The sequence below is a fragment of the Tinamus guttatus genome, unplaced genomic scaffold (assembly GCF_059628265.1).
Source record: "Tinamus guttatus ecotype Peru unplaced genomic scaffold, ASM5962826v1 Tinamus_guttatus_pri_ptg000155l, whole genome shotgun sequence".
Taxonomy (NCBI): Eukaryota; Metazoa; Chordata; class Aves; order Tinamiformes; family Tinamidae; genus Tinamus; species Tinamus guttatus.
In genome coordinates this window covers 5,609,720-5,627,048 of record NW_028288689.1, presented here as the reverse complement: position 1 = coordinate 5,627,048, position 17,329 = coordinate 5,609,720, and the positions used below count along the sequence as shown (strand labels likewise).

Genomic DNA, 17,329 nt, shown 5'->3' with positions numbered 1-17,329 from the left:
CGAATTACCAATGAAGACTTGACGTTGAGTATCTTTGTAGGCATCTTACAGGAAAGAAAGAACATATGCAGGAAAATGGGAAAGTCAAGCTGATGATAGTATTTGCATTTAATTTCAACATAAATTTGAGCAAAAAACTTAATCTTTGTTGCACTGTTGAGTTTTCTGCCTTTCCAGTCTGGCTCTAAAGGCTAATCTTTCAACAGCAGAATTAAAGTTGCAGTGGTCTGCAGGTGTTTGCTCTTGCATTAATCTCTGGACACTACAATATGGCATACATGTTACTTTTCCATTAACATCACATCACCATATTTAGTTTTGGGATATGACTAAGTGCTTTTTGATGTACCATTATGGAGAGAAGGTCAGAAGATTTTATACCTACAATAATTTCAATTCAAATATGTCTTCTGAAGAATCCATTTCAAGACAGGAAATGAAAAGTAAATATGAACACAATAAATGTTAGCTTTGAATAATGGTTTTTAGTTGTTCAATCAATATTAAACCGATAAAAATAATCTAAACAATGAAAATTCTTTGAGAAAACAGCTTTACAGATTTATAAGGAGATTTTCATGATGGAAATATTTCATAACTAAGAGTAATGTTTATTTTTTGCATGCTTCACTGTAATTTTGAACATTCTACGATTGTTAATATGCATGATCACATCTTTCTGTGCTTAGTTTATTAGGTTTTATTTGCTGCATATTTTTGTTGTGTACAGGATTATTTTATTAGAATGCACACTGTCTTCACGTGTCATTAGTTAAGAGATCATCTACTACAGAAATGTTAAAAATGCACTGTAACAAAATGAATGTACACACCAGAGGTACCACAGGCACTGGAAAATACAAATGCAGCTAGTGCTTATATTACAAACTCAGCTAACAGCACATCTTTATACACTGTCATCCTCAACACCTAAGAAGTGTCCTAACAGGGCTCAGCAAATTCATACCTTTTGTGCTTTAATCTTAGAACCACTCTAAAGAAGGATTATTCTTCCTTCATGGGACTGCACAAGGAGATAATTACCTGCTGTAAAATATAATCACATAGATACAGTAAGATGTCCAAGAAAAAACAGAGTGATGATACCTCCAGTATTACCTTGCAAAGTAAAGAACTGCATTGTTCTACAGCTTTTAACCAAACATAACAACTAAAAACTGCAAACTAAATTTGTTGCTATGCAATGTCCTTGCACTGTCTGTGATTTTCAGCTGTCACACTAACAATGCTGCTGTACAAACTAAATGGAAAGGGATTTAAAAGTCTCTCAAAGGGGGAAAATAGAGAAGTCTTGGGGAAGGGAAAGTCTTTTGGGATAATGTGATCCCACAATCAAACGGGGACATGGAAATTTTATTATCAAAAAGCATCAGCCTTGCTGCCTGAAAAAGTCATTGAGAATTTGTCTTACTTTCAATGCAAAATGTTTACATACAGGGGTCATAAAAGCTTAAAAGGCCTAAGTGAATTAGTTACTTGTATTACTTTGAGTCTTTCACAAGAATGCGATTGTATAAATGACCACTTACCCAGTATTTAGCATAATCTGTAGTATTAGTGGATTGTTTTTTGTGGTATGTTTTGAAAATGAGACAAACTTTCAGAGACATATATAATCATATATACAATCATAACACATCTTTGCCTTTTCCAGAAAGGAATACTTAACCTTCAGAATGATTCCTTGCACTACCTGTCAAATACAGACCTTGCAGCTGTATATTTTTTTCAGTCTGATTTCTGTTCAACATAAAGGTTGAATCAAATCATGACTGAAGCAGAAACAGTGTTTTAGTTTTAGCAGATCAGTCTTATGACAAATCACTACTCCCAGTGATACCACATTGACTGAAATCCACTGTTTTGTACTACTAACAGAAATTGACTACTAATTTTCTCTGATTTATCAATATAATTAGCCCATTCTTGAAAAAAATCCCCAATACCAGTGTATTTTCACCCAACTGTACATCTACAGTACACAGCTAGAGTTTGCAAATACAAAGTACCTAGAGGACAGAGTGACTTTAGTCTATACGAAGGACGAGTACACGAGGTCAGGTAGCACAATGTGGGGGCAGTGTAGCATGGCTTCTGATTGCTGACATCCCTGTTGACTCCATATCATGACAGCATATGGCATTCTCTGGCCCGTACTGTCATTATTGCCAGCTAGTTCCTTTCTTGAGAATGCAGAACTACATTATCAGTCAGAATAAAACCATCATATTTAAGCAGGCTTCTTAAGTAATGTTATTTTGTCATAAGGGTATAAATACTATTGTTAGAATTGGCACTTGTGACCAAGTGCTGAAATAGATACATTTGCTTTTTAATCATCTGAATGATTTTTAGGAGTACTTAAAGATAAGCGCTTGCTTAACTGCTTTAACTGATATGGTTCAAATCCAGCCTGTACCTATGCAAAAATCTGTGCACATAGTACATACAACAGTGTATTTGGTAAGTACAACTATCCAGTGAAATCTGATATTAAACCTTTCTGTAGATTTTACGTATAAAATATCCATTCCACATATAATCTGCAACTGCAAACTAATTAGCAGAGGAATAATTTCAATAGACAAATTGTACAATGTGGTAATACAATGGACATGTTTACTTTTCATCATGTAGATAAGAATAATGATCTCTCCATGCTGAGGAACTCTAAAAGTCATATAAAAGCTCCTATAACTTTAATGTTCACATCAATTTTGATGAACTGTACCACTACCAGTGGATTTGCTTTTGCTCTTGTTCCAGAATTTTTATGTTTATATCATCGTATTTCTGTTACTTAAGTAGACGTGGCCTGTACTATCCACAGCTTCCTGACTGCCTTATTTTCATACTATCAGTTATCATCAACAGGTTTTTCTACAACTATGACCTTACTTGTTCCAAATTTGCACAGGGTTAGGAATGTTAAATACACTTTGATAGAGGAAAAAAAGAAGTCCTGATTGATAGTAGTCTAAGGGCTTTCAATATTTAAGGACTGCCATATTAAACTGCCAGGAACTGAAAGGCCATGCCACTTTGCATATTTATTTGCATAAATACTAGAATCCAAAAATGCACACAGTTACAAAATTTGCTTTCAATAACATTCTACATGAAAAAAAGAAATTAGAGTGCAAACAAAGTGCCTCTGTTTTCCTCTCTTAGCTTGTAGGAGATTACAGATTGTCACGCTGTTTCCTTGCATCCATTTCGCATCAGAGTGATAGAAGAGTGGTATTTTGCAGTATCCTTGGAAAGCAATGCATGGTCTGCATGCTTTTCTTTTCGTACATTAGCTCAAGGGGCAGTGAGATAGGACTAGATCAAGCCAGATTTGAGCAGTATATCACTCTATAACTAGTCAGAGTCAGCCCGTATTTGTCACTTGGAATCAGAATAGGAAATAGTTTTGTGCTCCAGGAAAACTTCTAAGGTTTCCTAAGTTTGGCATTTCTTATTAGAAGAATTCCATGCTTAGTAGAACTTAATGCTCAGACCAAATAAGAGAAAAGTAGGCCACCTGTTTATTAATGCAGTTATATGTGAGATGAGGTATCGGTTATATAACCCCAATACACATATCTGAGAGCTGTGGCTCAGTATCTGCTCTACCAGGGAGCTCTGAATGGAGAAAGCTTACAGGGCAAATTAAGATTCAGAGAAACAATTAGATAGGCGTACTGGTCCTGTCAAAAATCCTATGATTTCAGAATACGCAAGATGACACCTACAGAAGACCCAGTAATTCTGCTGCAGATGACAAAGAAACTGTCAGATAAATTTTACTTTCAAGTTTTTATATAGTAATTGATCGAAAATAGTAAGGGACCATCTATCATCCCAGGAATCAGTAATTTTGAATATTTGCATGGGGATGTAACTGGTGTTTCATTAACATATTTACAAGTCCATATGGGGAAGCATGTTTCTCATTTTGTGTACTCAAACTGAATAGAAGTGAACCCAATAAGGTTAAATGAAAAATATTACTGATTTTTATTGGCAGTTAAGGTAGGTCTACCCAATTTAACACCAAGTGAGATCTGAGGGCAACTTATGAGTATTACTTACTACTTATTAGATGCAGAATTTTATAGCTAAGATAGAATTTTTCTAATAAACTATGCAACACTTTCTGAAAAAAGAAACAACCCACATTTTTGAAAATGTTACCTATTCCACTGCAGAAGGAAAATCATCATGCAAGTGCAGAAGTTAAAGATGTTTGAGCATCCTAAAGACAATATGGCCAAGGAAGACTTGTTTCCAGTGCTAATATTAAAGATACTCTAATATTAAATATATATTAAAAATATAATATTAAAGAATTCTGAGAGAATCTAACTAACTAATCTCAACTGCAGCAGGCTTAGGGTGGGGAAGGTTCTCAGAACACCCTCATTGGCAGCTGAAGCCACAGTCCCCTGCAGCAGCCTCCAAAGCAACAGACAGGGGAGTAAGAGTGAATGATTTCCAAATCCATCATTCTTTTTCCTTCCTTCTCCTGTGTAAGAACTATACTGATTTTTTTTTTAATTTTTTGAGTTTAAGAGTAAAGAATCAGATTGAAAGCCTATAATATATCCACTTGTAGTGATATAGTGAAGTTCAGATAAAAGATAATGCTCCACCTTCTTTGAAATTACTGCATTCTTAGCATTCTTCCCATAAATCATTTAATAGGTGCCCTATTCATAGGAAAATATATAGCTGAAGCTAAATGGTTTTCTTTCACCCTCTACTCTCATTGGAGGGAAACATAATAAATTAAGCCTGATTTGCATGTAAGTTTGCATACACAAAGCTTTTGGCATGAACTAACAAACAATAAGCTGTTCATGTCAGAACACATTGTTCAAACAGCATAAAAACTAGCTACCGAGCTGTAAGGCACTGCAGAAGTGTTATTCCACAGGTCTGTGCTACTGAAAACTGTACCACAACAAATCCACACTCTCCAGAGGCAACAAAGAAAGAAATTCAGCACTCACTCTCACTGTTCTGCAGTCAAGATAACCACCATGGCTTTGTTGGGCATCTTGAGAAGGAAAATTTGAGTTCTAGATAAACTCATATGTGTGGGTATAAATGTATAAAAAGTCTTCCCTTATGAGGCAAATATTTTCCATTCCTTTCAATGTGCTGCCTGAAAATATACATCAGTTCTTCCCTGGGCAGTATATAATTAGTTACTATCCATGCAATATTGCCATGAAACTTCTGGCATTACAACGCTGGGCAGATTACTTCTGCAGCTGGTGGTATCGCAGGAGTAAGAGCATATTATTAGTACAGCTGGACCTGCTGGTCCATAGCTTACCTAGACAGAATATCAAACATGGCAAAAATCTCTCCCGACATGGCATGCAGTTACGTCAGAGCTTCCAACAGCTCCACGGGGAAGCTATCAACACCCCGGTGTTAGCTCTGTTTACCTCTTGGAACTACACATGCCAAGCTTGATCGTAACTTCTGCATAGTGCCTGCTTACCTTATTTCTCTTCTGGAAGCTGGCAGAGGAACTAATTACGGTAGACAATTAGTAGCTGAGAGACAGCTGGAAAGATCTCTGTCTGGAAAAAAAAATCTGTCTGGTAACACCTCAGAGCCGTTAGCAAACCAAAGCATGCCTAATACTTGAAGAATATTGCTAACAGTCTCTGTCATGAGTTCTGTATTGCATAGGTAAAAGAATGTTAAAAAAAAAGACATTAGATGCATAAAAGATCTGTCATCCTAGGGTTAGATGGTTTCCTTCCTTTCAGGTTGCCTCTGAAACTTTTTAGCAGGACTGAAGAATCCTTCCAGCACTCAGAAACTGCAGAAGAAAGCAGCGTAGTCAGACTCCAGTATTCCTTTTGATAACCATTTGCATTTAAAATGCATCCAGCTTTTACACTAAGTTACTTATTTTCCTATGAGCAAAATACACGCACATGGAATTTCCTAGGCTTCTGGCTCTCGTACGAGCTGATAGGGATGACTCTGACTCTGCACAGGATGTCTCCTGTCCCTTCTGTGCCTTTGGCTCTGGCTACTGTGCAAATGTGCTGTCCAAGTAACTGTAGGTCTGCTCTGGTTTGATCTACTATAGCAATCCTAAATGTCCATAATAATATGTAAATCACTCACATTCATTTCTTCATGTGCCACTGAACTGCAGTTGCATCTGATATAAATAGCCATTTAAGATGGCTATTATGAAAGCAATGCCATGTTATATTTTAAGGACATGATGTTTATAAGAATAGTTCATCATTAAATTTGCAGACACCTCTGGGGAGCTAGAATGTAATTAGGTAAATTCAGGAGAGTGTAAGTAACTCCACTACATGGATCACAGATTTTTAACCTGAGACAAAAATGATTAGGAGCATGGCTATATGGTGTTCTAGTAGTTTAAGATTACACCGGTCCCTCTTCACACTGATCTTTTTAACTCAGAGACTAATACTTCCTACAATACCTTCTTTTCCACAGCTGTCAAAGAGATATGATTCCATAGGGCTGTAACATGGGCACACCTGTTCTAGCTGTAAGGTTTTAATCGTGGAATAGAGTTGTGGAATTATTTCCCATGTACTGCTTAGTAGCCTAGCTGCTGACAAGTGCTTTGTTGCTTTCAATTAAAAGGAGTAGGTTAGCAACTGTCGTCCTTCCTATGGTGAAGCTGGGACTAATAGTAGAGAATGAGAAAATGCAGAGAGAGAGAAGGAAGGCAATTAAAAGGCATTTTGTGAAAATATAAAATCTGCTTCATGAACCAAAAAGATTCTCATGTAATTTAGCATCTCCCTAGCAATATTTTTGTTTCCTGACATGTTTATATGCAACATTTTTGTTTCCTGCAATGTTTATATTTACTCTTGTATTGAATTTAAAAATTGACTCAGGTTTATGCTATTCAGCTATGCTGATTACTGTGCCAGTGATAAGAATTGGTTAAAAAATGTCGAAATGTTTTGTCGAAAAAAGGATACAAGACCAGATCAAATCTGGATTGATTTTTGTGTTGCTAATTTAAATCAAAGCAGGTAGATGGCCCGCTTGATTTGTGGGCATGTTAAGAATATCAGATGCCTAATATCAATTGGAGACATAAAATTGTAAACTCAAAAGCCAATGGGTGTAAAATTACTAGAACAAGGGCAGAAAAAGGAGGAGGGGCATAAAATGTTGAAAATCAGATCCTATTAATGTAGAAGAGGATTATGTGCTGAGAATTTGGTTTTCCCTTACACACAGCTGCACCAAATTGCTCAGTATCATCTTGAAACAAGGAGTAGCAAATCAACAATATCAGAAACCCAGATATTGCCAAGTTGTACAGTTAAATGCAAACTTTATGACTTTGTAGGGTCTCCAGGTTTTCTTAAATTAGTCTAACTTTATTTTTTTTCCCCACTTCGTAAGAATATTCGCCTTGAATGCTAGCCCTCTATGACAGGGATGAATGACCTAAGCCATATGCAAAACATTAGTGTCATATTTTGCACAGTGCCTGGCTATTTGTTTTTCCAATATTTTTCATACATCATCAGTAAACCAAGAAGACCATACTATGTTTGGAAATAGGTAAATGATAACCAGGTATTTATCCTGCTAAGTGTTATTCTAAGCGTTGCAAAAGGAATGGATTCGGCACTTTCACCAGGATGCTGAGCAGATTTAGAAGCCTCTTGCTTATAGAAAGTGACCATGGACTTCAGTAGCCATAGCAAAGTTTTCCTCTCTCTCTGTGGCATTTATCTCATCTTCCAGTGGTGATTAGGTTCCCTTTAACCAGCCATAATCAATAGCCCCGTAACAGAATGGTTGCATAAGAGAGTGTGAACATGTTGTCACTTGCCAGTGACCAACAAGCAGAGGTTTTTTCCCCCAGCCCTGAGCTCAGTGACAAAGTACAGTGTGTCTGTGCACTAGCTTCTCTCCCGAAAACCACCCCAAACCTGTTTCAGCACAAACTGTGTAGGTTGCCATTAGTTATTTTTAGCAGTATGTTTTCCCCAGCCTGGTTCATTTTCACCGGATTCAAGTAAGGAATAGATTACTTACGCATTTGTGTGGGCAGAATTGTAGCTAAGGAGAAAGGCACTAATTACCTGGGAGAGGGGGTGCTGAGTGGCTGGAAATAAATGTGCAGCCAAAACAGCATGTGTGTTAGCAGACTCAGAGCCAATATTAAACACTGTTCATAATCTATGCAAACCATTATCATTAATAAAGTAAATACCAGTATAGAATGATCTTTGACTATTTTGCCTAATCCAGTTAAAAGCTGCACCAGAGACTTAGCCCTTAAAACAAATATGAACCACACTATAAATTGCCACTCAGGTTAATTACACTTCCTGCATATTGACTGCAAGGAAAGATTTGCCTGATCTGCCTGTAGCAGCTCTCTATTACATCCTCATTGTTAGTGCAAAGGTAGCATGTAATGTTACTCCTCTGTCCTTAGGAGTCCCTTCTGAGCAGCCTGATATCTGATTGAAGACGTAGTTTGATTTGGCAAATGAGCCAGGATTACACTTGTCCTATCTCATTGTGGCTTCATTCTGCTTAGATCTAGTAGGCTGCTTTTTTTGACAAATAGATTTGTTGTTGCCCAAACACTCTGTTTGCAGCGAAGTTCCCTGACTGGTAGGCAGGGCTCTGCCTGGACCGCTGTGGAGCAAGGGAGCCTGAAATCATGTTCTCAGCTATGAAAGCACCTTGTTTTGCAGGGCTCCAGGATCGGCGGTTGATCTCAAGACTAGGTGAACAACTTTGAGGCTGTGGCATATAGGATCTCTGGCTGCAAAGATCTGCGCTGACAAGCCCCACATCTCTAACATGGTTTCTGTCTCAGACCTCCAATGAACAGACTAAAAATTGAGAGCAGGCTCTATAGCCAGGGCTAAACAGTTTTCTTGCTTGCAAGGACACTGGAGCAGGTGTTTCTAATGATGTCTGTGGGGGTGAAGGTGCTGCAGGTATTCAGCAGCTGGTCTTTGGTATCTTCAACTATATGTAGGGACTATTTCTCTTTATTCAATGCATCAGAAGACTGAAGTCTTCTAATTCCTGCAGAAGTTTTATTATGATAAAGGGAGAAGAAGTAGTAGCATACTGTGACCTCTTTAGGGCTGACTGTGTTTGGGCTGGGCTGGGAGTAGTCTTTAAGACCTGACTTTACATTTACTAAGAACAAGTAATTGCAATGTCATGGAACACCGTGTCCACAGTGCCTGTGAATAGCTGAATCACAGCAGGAAGCACACCTGAGAAACGAACAACCAACCAAGCATCTTCACAGATAAAACTACTCGGAGGTTTTGAAGCCCAAAGTCTCTTTTCAAACAGCATCAGTCAGTAAATACATTTATAAAGTAGACTATAAGCCTGTGAAGAGCAGAAGTTCTTTAAGGATACTGTAGTTAGATCTAGTGGTTTAAGTATTTCTTTGATACTGTAGGTTGAAACAAACAAGTCCAAACAACCAAACAAACCCAAAACAGATGCCTTAAACCCTTTCTCTCTGAAAACTATTTGCCATATCAGCAAAATACATGAGTAGTAGCATTACCTTCAGCAGAGGAGTGCAGCTGGTCATATAAACTCCATAGTCACATTTCCATGAAGTTACATTCCCACACTAGATTGATGTGAAGTAGCTCCAGGAACATATCAAAATGGCTCGTTATCAAAGTCCGTTCACTCTGAAAAACACAAAAATCAATTCTGAGGCAAGTGTTGCTTTTATATTTATATAAGTATATAAATATAGGTAAAAGAGTATATATGTGCACATACATGTTATATATGTGTGTGTGTATATATATAAAATTACATTGTGTGTGCAGATATATATATATAAAATTACCTATATATAAATATACACAGAGATGTGTGTGGATGTGTTTGCATGTTATAAAGTAGGTCTGCCTTAAGGAGCAATGGTTTCTCATACAAATACCTTTCCATTCCTTCTTGGATAGCAGGTTCATCGCTTGAGCTGATGTGTCAAGCCAGTGGGAGAATCATAGATAAGCTCAGTAACCTGTGCATTCTGGGAAGCCGCTGGAGAAGGCAGCCTGTGAAGAACTAGCATATTGGTAGCATTTATTCATTATGTATAGGCCAAGCATGGTATTTCACTGACAGCAACAAGGGAAGCAGTAAGGCACAATTGCAACTGTTTGTATCCTTACCAATTTCCTTTTATTATTTGGGAGGGGAGAGACAGCTAGGAGGGTCAAACAAAATACTGAGCGACAAGAGTTGCTTTCTACAGTCTGTTGTTGTTCAGCAACATCGATCTCCTTGGTATAATTTGCATAGTTTTCTCCTCATTTGCTCTGTAGGTCCACAATGGAACATCATCTATGCCAACACTAAATAAATTGATTTCCCCTTATTTTGGTGAGTTATATATTCCCCAGGAACTAAATTTGTGTGATTTTTTGCATGTCTGCTGAATCCAAGACTTCGAGTACTGACTCAACACATTTCTCATCACATGAGCAATTCTCTCTGTAGGAGATGCTGCTGGCCACGGACTTATAGGGCATATTACAACCCACCTACTGGGCTGGGATTCTTGTAAAATGTAGAGGGCAAGGATTACAGCTCAGGCCTTACCACATGTCTGTCTTCAGAGGAACTTATACCTGTGGCAGAAGGACACCAGCAGAAAGTCGTTTGATTTTTTTACGAGCAACTACTTAGGTTTCAGCTTTCAAGATGAAACTTACCATAATGCTTACAAAAATATAGAATCAAAGCTGCTTCCATAGAGGAAAAATTCTAAACAAACAAACAACCCCCCCCCCGCCCAAGACTGTAGAAAAGATTGCAGTCATCTTCCAGCCAATTAGTATGTCAAAAAATAGAGCGGTTTCTGGAATTTCAGTTGATTGCCAGTGCTCACCTCCAGTGTGGAATCTATAGGGACAATTTCTACTTAGTGGCAGTTACTTTGCATAATAGCAGCCAATTACAGCAATTTGGTTCCTCAGGCATGCAAATTTTGTTGCCTAGACAGAAGTTGTTTCGCTCTGGCATTATGTGAATAATATATTACATTTCTGAGGTGAAGTGCACAAGTTCAACTCTAAGATGAGATTTGAAGGCATGAAAAAAATGCTGCACACAAGTCCACACACACACTTCTATATATAAATGCTTTATTAAAAATGCTTCTGGGGCATCCCGTAACAAAACAGTATCCATTTACATTTTTTAAAAAAATCAAGACGAAGTGGTATCCATTGCAATACATTAATATGTTTTCCATTGTTCTAAAAGTCTGGTCAGTGCACAGCTGTGAACAGTTAAACTTAACTCTCCATGTATGCTGCAGGCTATCCACTGAGAAATTACTCTTACATGAACATAGTGCTTGATTCAAGTCATGGTTTGAAAAAAAGAAAAAGTTATACAGGTTTTGGAATTTTGTTTGTGGCTATAGCACAGTGTAGGAAAAAATAAGCATTACTTCTAAAATTTATAGAAGGGCAAGCCTTTACAAAAAAAAAAAAAAAAACACACACACACATATATGCATATACATACACATACATATATTTATTCAGGGAAGAACTTGTTTTCCCTACATGAATTGATTTGCCTATGTAAAGCAAACAGAATTTGACCCTGTATCTGGAATGAAAAGGAGTAAGATCGGATTGCACAGGTAGAAGAAAGTTCCATTATGTTTTGTTTCCTCTTCAGTTTCAAAATTACTGTTATGCCTGTGATATTGCCAGCCTGCTTCTCAACCATATTCTCCTTGGGGCCGAAAGATCAGAATTTAGCCCACGTGCACAGCAGCAGGGCATGTGCTCTTCGAGTGCTGCTTGTTACTCACTACATGCTACCTTTATTATAGGTACTGGTGGAGTATTGCAGACTTTAGCGTCTCAGAATAGATTTGTCTAAAGAAGAAATTGTCAAACATGCCTGGTGTAGACAACCTGTGTCAGCAAGAAGGGATATTAAGAGATAGGACCACATTCATACTGGGGCTTGAGGAACATTGAGCAAAATATATCATGCCAGAAAGTTTTAGGGCTAACGGAAAATGCTAACTCTTCAAGGATGTCTACAGAAGAGCGTGGTTGGGAGCATTACATCTTCCTGAAGTCTTCACTACTGTTGTTACAAATCCTGAAATTTTATTTCAGCTACCAAATACATGTGGAATACTTGGGATTTGGGCAAGCGTAACAAGTAGCAAGCATAGGGCTGTCAGAAGGTAGAAAACAATGCAGGTCCCAGGGACAACAGATTAACACTAATTATCTGCCCACAGAACATTAACTCTTATAAATACCCACACTTTGCTGTCTTGCAATCTTTTTTTTTTAAATTAAACCTCTGTCCCCTCCCTATTATACAGGGTGTTATTTGTACTGATACTGCTGTAAAAATGTGTGTTAAACTGGTTGAGCACTGAGTTGCTATAGCCCAGATGGCTGGAGGGCATGGAATTGGACCACTCTCCCACAGCATGGCTGGGGATATTAGAGAGCGGAGAATAAGTATTGAAGCCTACCATGTTCTGTCCCATTTTGTCAATGGGTTCAGTGTTGAGTCCCAAAGGCACCGATCGACTCACTGAGTTAGAGCCGTTAACGTATGCAGTCATACTGGAGAGGAAGTTACTGAGGCAGGGACTGCTGGAGGACGGAGGGGGTGATCGCTTCTCAGGTGAATTGTCAGTCCCAGGTGGTGAGTTCTCCAAGATATCCGGATGCTCTATAGCTTTGGGGCTGCCAGTCAGACCACTATCCTCAGATTTCTCAGATGCAAGAGAAGCAGCACTGTTCCCAACATCAGATTTCCTCTTCCTCTTTCTGCGAAAGTTTCCATTGTCAAACATCTTCTCACAGTTTGGGTCCAGAGTCCAGTAATTCCCTTTTCCTGTCAAAGGGGACAAAACATGCTTAGTTTAAAGATATGTACACAGGCAGAAAAGAGCAGTTACTTTATGTACAAATTGCAAGAGCAAAAGATTACAATCTTCTTGATCGCCCAAAAGTCTTTTGAATCCAAAGAAGCCTGTAAAGTGTTGGGCTGAATCTTGCACTTCCATCACAGCACAGAGCCAACACAGCCAAAACTTGAAGCACCCCAGGGAAGCACTTTTTTGAGCAAAAGTTTCCAGCATATAACCAGTTCTCTGAGCACAGTGACCAAACCATATTCTTCACTGCTCCTCCTCACTCAGGGGTATGGGAGAGCCTACTGATGAGACAGAACAAGACTGTGGACCCTTTGTGGCACAGTAATTGAACTGTTCTTAAAGCTCTCAATGCTTCTATTGATAGAAAACAATAAATAAAGGAACAATGTGGCAGCAAATTGGCCAAGCAGTTGGAGACAGAAGAGCTATGATCCTAGGCAAAACACTATTGAAAACAAACAAAACAAGAGCATACTAGTCTTGAGAATTGTTGTTGAATCCCTAAAGCTACTGAACTTCATAGACATTATCTGAATTTGTCTTCTCCTCTTTCCATTAATTCCCAGTTAAGTTAGACATTAATCATACGCATTACACAGGTTTTGAATGGGCCTTGCTCAGCCTGATCCAGAACTTGCTGCGTTCTCAGCACATGGATCACTTCTCAGAAAGACCTAGGGCAGTAAAGGATCCCCTGTCCTGCACCCATCTATTAGCAATATTGATCCAGAGCCCAAGTTTACATGGGTGTCTTTCAGCACAGCATTTTGAAAATAGAGAAGCTACTATGGACATGCCCTAGTTCTGACTTATTTTGTGTCTTTACAGTGAATTAGGTATTTTAAAATAAAGCAAGTTTAGAAGAAGGAGGAAAACTCTACCTGGGTCATCTTCATCTCGTGGCACCTTCTTGAAACAATCATTGAGTGACAAGTTGTGCCGTATGGAGTTCTGCCATCCAGCTTTGCTTTTGTTATAGAACGGGAAGTTGTCGGCCACGTACTGGTAGATCTGACTGAGAGTCAGCCTCTTCTCAGGTGCCCCATGGATAGCCATGGCGATTAACGCAGAGTAGGAGTAAGGTGGTCTAACCAACTTCATCAGCTCTTCCTGCGATGGGAGAGGAAGCCAGCCAAGCTCAGGTCCTCCCAAGCCATGCATGTTAGGCAAAAGCTGCCTTTGCATCCCATAGGACTGAGGAATGAAGGGATTGGCATTGGATCCTGGGAGGTACGGTGGGGGGGTAATGGAAGGTCCATTTAGCCAGAGGTAAGGATTGGGAGTGGTGTTGTAGTCCGTCGTCTCAAAGGTGGTTGGTCGTTGTGGGCTTGGGATATTCTGTGGGTGGAAAAAGTTCTCATAGTAGATGTTCATCTCTGGAGGTTCTTGACCAATATTTGGAAATTGGGGGCTGCAGCGTGGTGGAGAGTGCGCTTGTGGATCGAAGGAGCTCATGCTCTAAAGGAGGCAGCTGCCTGCGTTACGACACACCTGCACGAGTGCTCCTTCCCGAGACAGGTGCATCACCTGTGCCCTTCCCTGCGTACTTATGCACCTGTAAATGATTCGGCTCGTGCTGCAGGCTCCACCCCGAAGCGCTGAGTGGCTGCAGATGAGGACGATATCCTTTTTGGAATGCTGGCAGCTCCAGCGAGCCACAGATGTCACATCAACTAAATGTAAAAGCTGCAATTCTTGATCTTTTCAAATGAATGAAGGAATTTTCCACTAATATAATGCACACAAAAAAAGCCTAAGGTGCCTTTAAGTTAAAAGCCCTGATCAGAGATCCTCCTCTTTCTACCCTTTTTAAAGAAGGAGCTGTGCCCTGCTGCTAGTAACACCTCAGAAGGCAAAAGCTACAGTCATTCTTCAATGAAACAATAGGCACGCATATAATGCATATACTTTTCTTTTTTTTTTTTTCCTTTTCCTTTTTTTTTTTTTTAAGGTCAGATTTCCTTTTCCTTCTGTAATTTTAATTGCAGACTTGCTTGTACTTCCCCGTAGGCAATCGTAGTACTGCAGCCAAATTCTGCAACAGGTTACTCACGTGAGTAATTTTACTGATTTAAATGGAGTTACTCGCTAAAGTAAGAATTAATCTCATGATAAAAAATTTTCAAGCTTAATTATCAAACCTTTCATTAGAGCTGTAATAGGTTTTTTGCAACAACAAAAAACTCTAGACCTTCCATGACTTCCCGTTGACTGGCACCCTATACTTACAAAGGGGGAAAAAACCAAAACTGCGTCCTCACCACCGCATGTGTCAGAATGGGGTTGGCTCTTGGACTGGGTAACTACATAGCAGACTGTACAGTTGCGGTTCTCTTCAGACAAAAGCAGAGACATTTGCATAATTTTTTATATGTAAGATACGTACATTTGGAACTAGACTCAGCTAAAATAACCTATGCAGTTAAAGAAAATATATAAGTCCTGGTGGGACAAGAAAGCCTTTAAGATGGGACTACTCCCTCGACTTCTGCAGAAGCCTAAGTTTTCACCTGCAGATTCAAATACCTGGCTATCCTAAAGAATTAGGCTTTGCTTTGTCATACATTCATCAAGTCAGTGAATCTCCTGTGCTGCAGCATCACCACTAAGATGTACCTCCTCCCCAAGTACTGGAGTGATTCATCAGCATAATGTTAGTATTGTTGTTGTTTTGACAGAAATCAAAAAATGTCACTAACATTACAGCAGAAATACATAGTACTGAAAGACACAGCTAGCCAATTTGCCAGCTCAGACCTCCAAACCTGCTATTTAATAAATACATGCTTTTGCTTCACATAAACTTATTTGCAGTATAAGGAAAAATATATAGATATATTTTCAAGGTGGTTTTGTAGTTCTGGAAATACTAATATTACAAATATTGCTAATAAACACCAGAATAGAAGAAGCAATAGGACAAATGTTTAGGAAATAATCAAATGAGTAAAAAGGTGAGTCATTTTTTAATAAGAAACCAGCACCCAGGGTATTGTATAAAAAGAAAATATGACAAATTTTGATCCTCTGAACAAATTACATTATTGCTGAAAAAGTACCCCCCCTCCAAAAAAAAAAAAAAAAGGTAATTTATTAAAACAAGGTTTGCTTATTCCAAGAAATAAACATTCAGCTTGCTGCAACAGAGACTTTGATAAGTGGCATCTAAATGCTTATTCTCTCAAGTGCTCTGCATGTTAAAATACACTGAAGTGAGTGCTGGGTACATATATGCTTTAAAAATATGGCAGGTTTTACCAAGAAAAAAAAAATCACTTCTGCAACCCGAGCTTGAAGGAGGTTTTCAGTTTTATGAAGTTCTGGCCCAGTACCTCCCATTAAAGTCAGCCCTCCACTGCAGACTGTGAACGGTGGAGTGACTACCAGACTTACCTGGATGTGACATTTTAGCAAAGTGTCACACAGAGCTAGCAGAGAGAGCACTGGGGTAATGAGGGGCATTTATTAGCGCAGTGAAATATGAAGGCTTCTGCCTATGTCTCAGAAAGAGGGTGCAAAGGTCTGATCCCTCCCTGGCATGTGGGTGCTGGCACCATATCTAACATAGACACAATCCGATTAGGAGCCTTTTTCTTCCAACTGACTGTGCCTGATCTACTCAGGAGTATAAACAACACCAGTAAAAGTGGTACTTTATCAGTACTACAGGCACACCTTACTGCCCGAGAATCACTGCAGTAACTTTGCTAGCCCTTCACATACAGATGCTGCTTATGCAGGCAAAATGCAGCGAAGGAAGAAGAAACTTTGCTCAAGCTGTGATTGCTCTGAGCAAGACTCGTCTGAAGTGCAGCCAAGTCCGGCCAGAAATAATGTCTCACCACTGAGATGACTGGATTTGGTAGGGGTGGAAGTAGGAGAAAGTAGCAATCCCAGAAGTGGGGAAAGGAGAAGGAAAAATAGTGAGGTTTCCATAGTAAAAAGCTGATAATGGGTGATTTATTGGCAAAACTACACAGCCAGATTATGCTTTGGACTGAGAAATCCGAAAAAACTTCAGTAAGCATTAGTTGCAAAGAACACCATGTGTTGGCTTTGGTGAGGTCTTTGTACACAGGATGCACCATGTTTTTATGCTTTTTACTAAAATATGATACTTTACAGCCCTGTATGTGTAGACATTTCTATATCTCTATTAGCTGGAAGATTTGTAACCAAAGACTGTCATCAGCTGTTATGTTAAATGAAAACCTGTCCCTGTGGATTTATAAAGTGAAACTCCAAATTGTGCAGGATTAAGGGGAAGTCTCCTGCAGAACTATTCTTCTCCATAGGTCTTTAAGTCAGCTCCTGTGTATTCCTCCACTCCAGCCAACAGTAATGTCTCTTCAC

The 17,329-nt window shown here is 38.9% G+C and overlaps 1 protein-coding gene across 1 annotated transcript; it reads right to left on the bottom strand.

Moving 5' to 3' along the window:
• Positions 1-12,221: 12,221 nt before the first annotated feature.
• FOXI1 (forkhead box I1) lies at positions 12,222-14,462 on the bottom strand. Its single transcript, XM_010213552.2, has 2 exons — positions 13,858-14,462; positions 12,222-12,933 (listed from the first exon to the last, which is right to left on the bottom strand). Exons 1-2 carry the CDS (start codon positions 14,429-14,431, stop codon positions 12,380-12,382), a joined length of 1,128 nt encoding a protein of 375 aa, XP_010211854.1. The 5' UTR covers positions 14,432-14,462; the 3' UTR covers positions 12,222-12,379.
• Between the last annotated feature and the right edge of the window lie 2,867 nt (positions 14,463-17,329).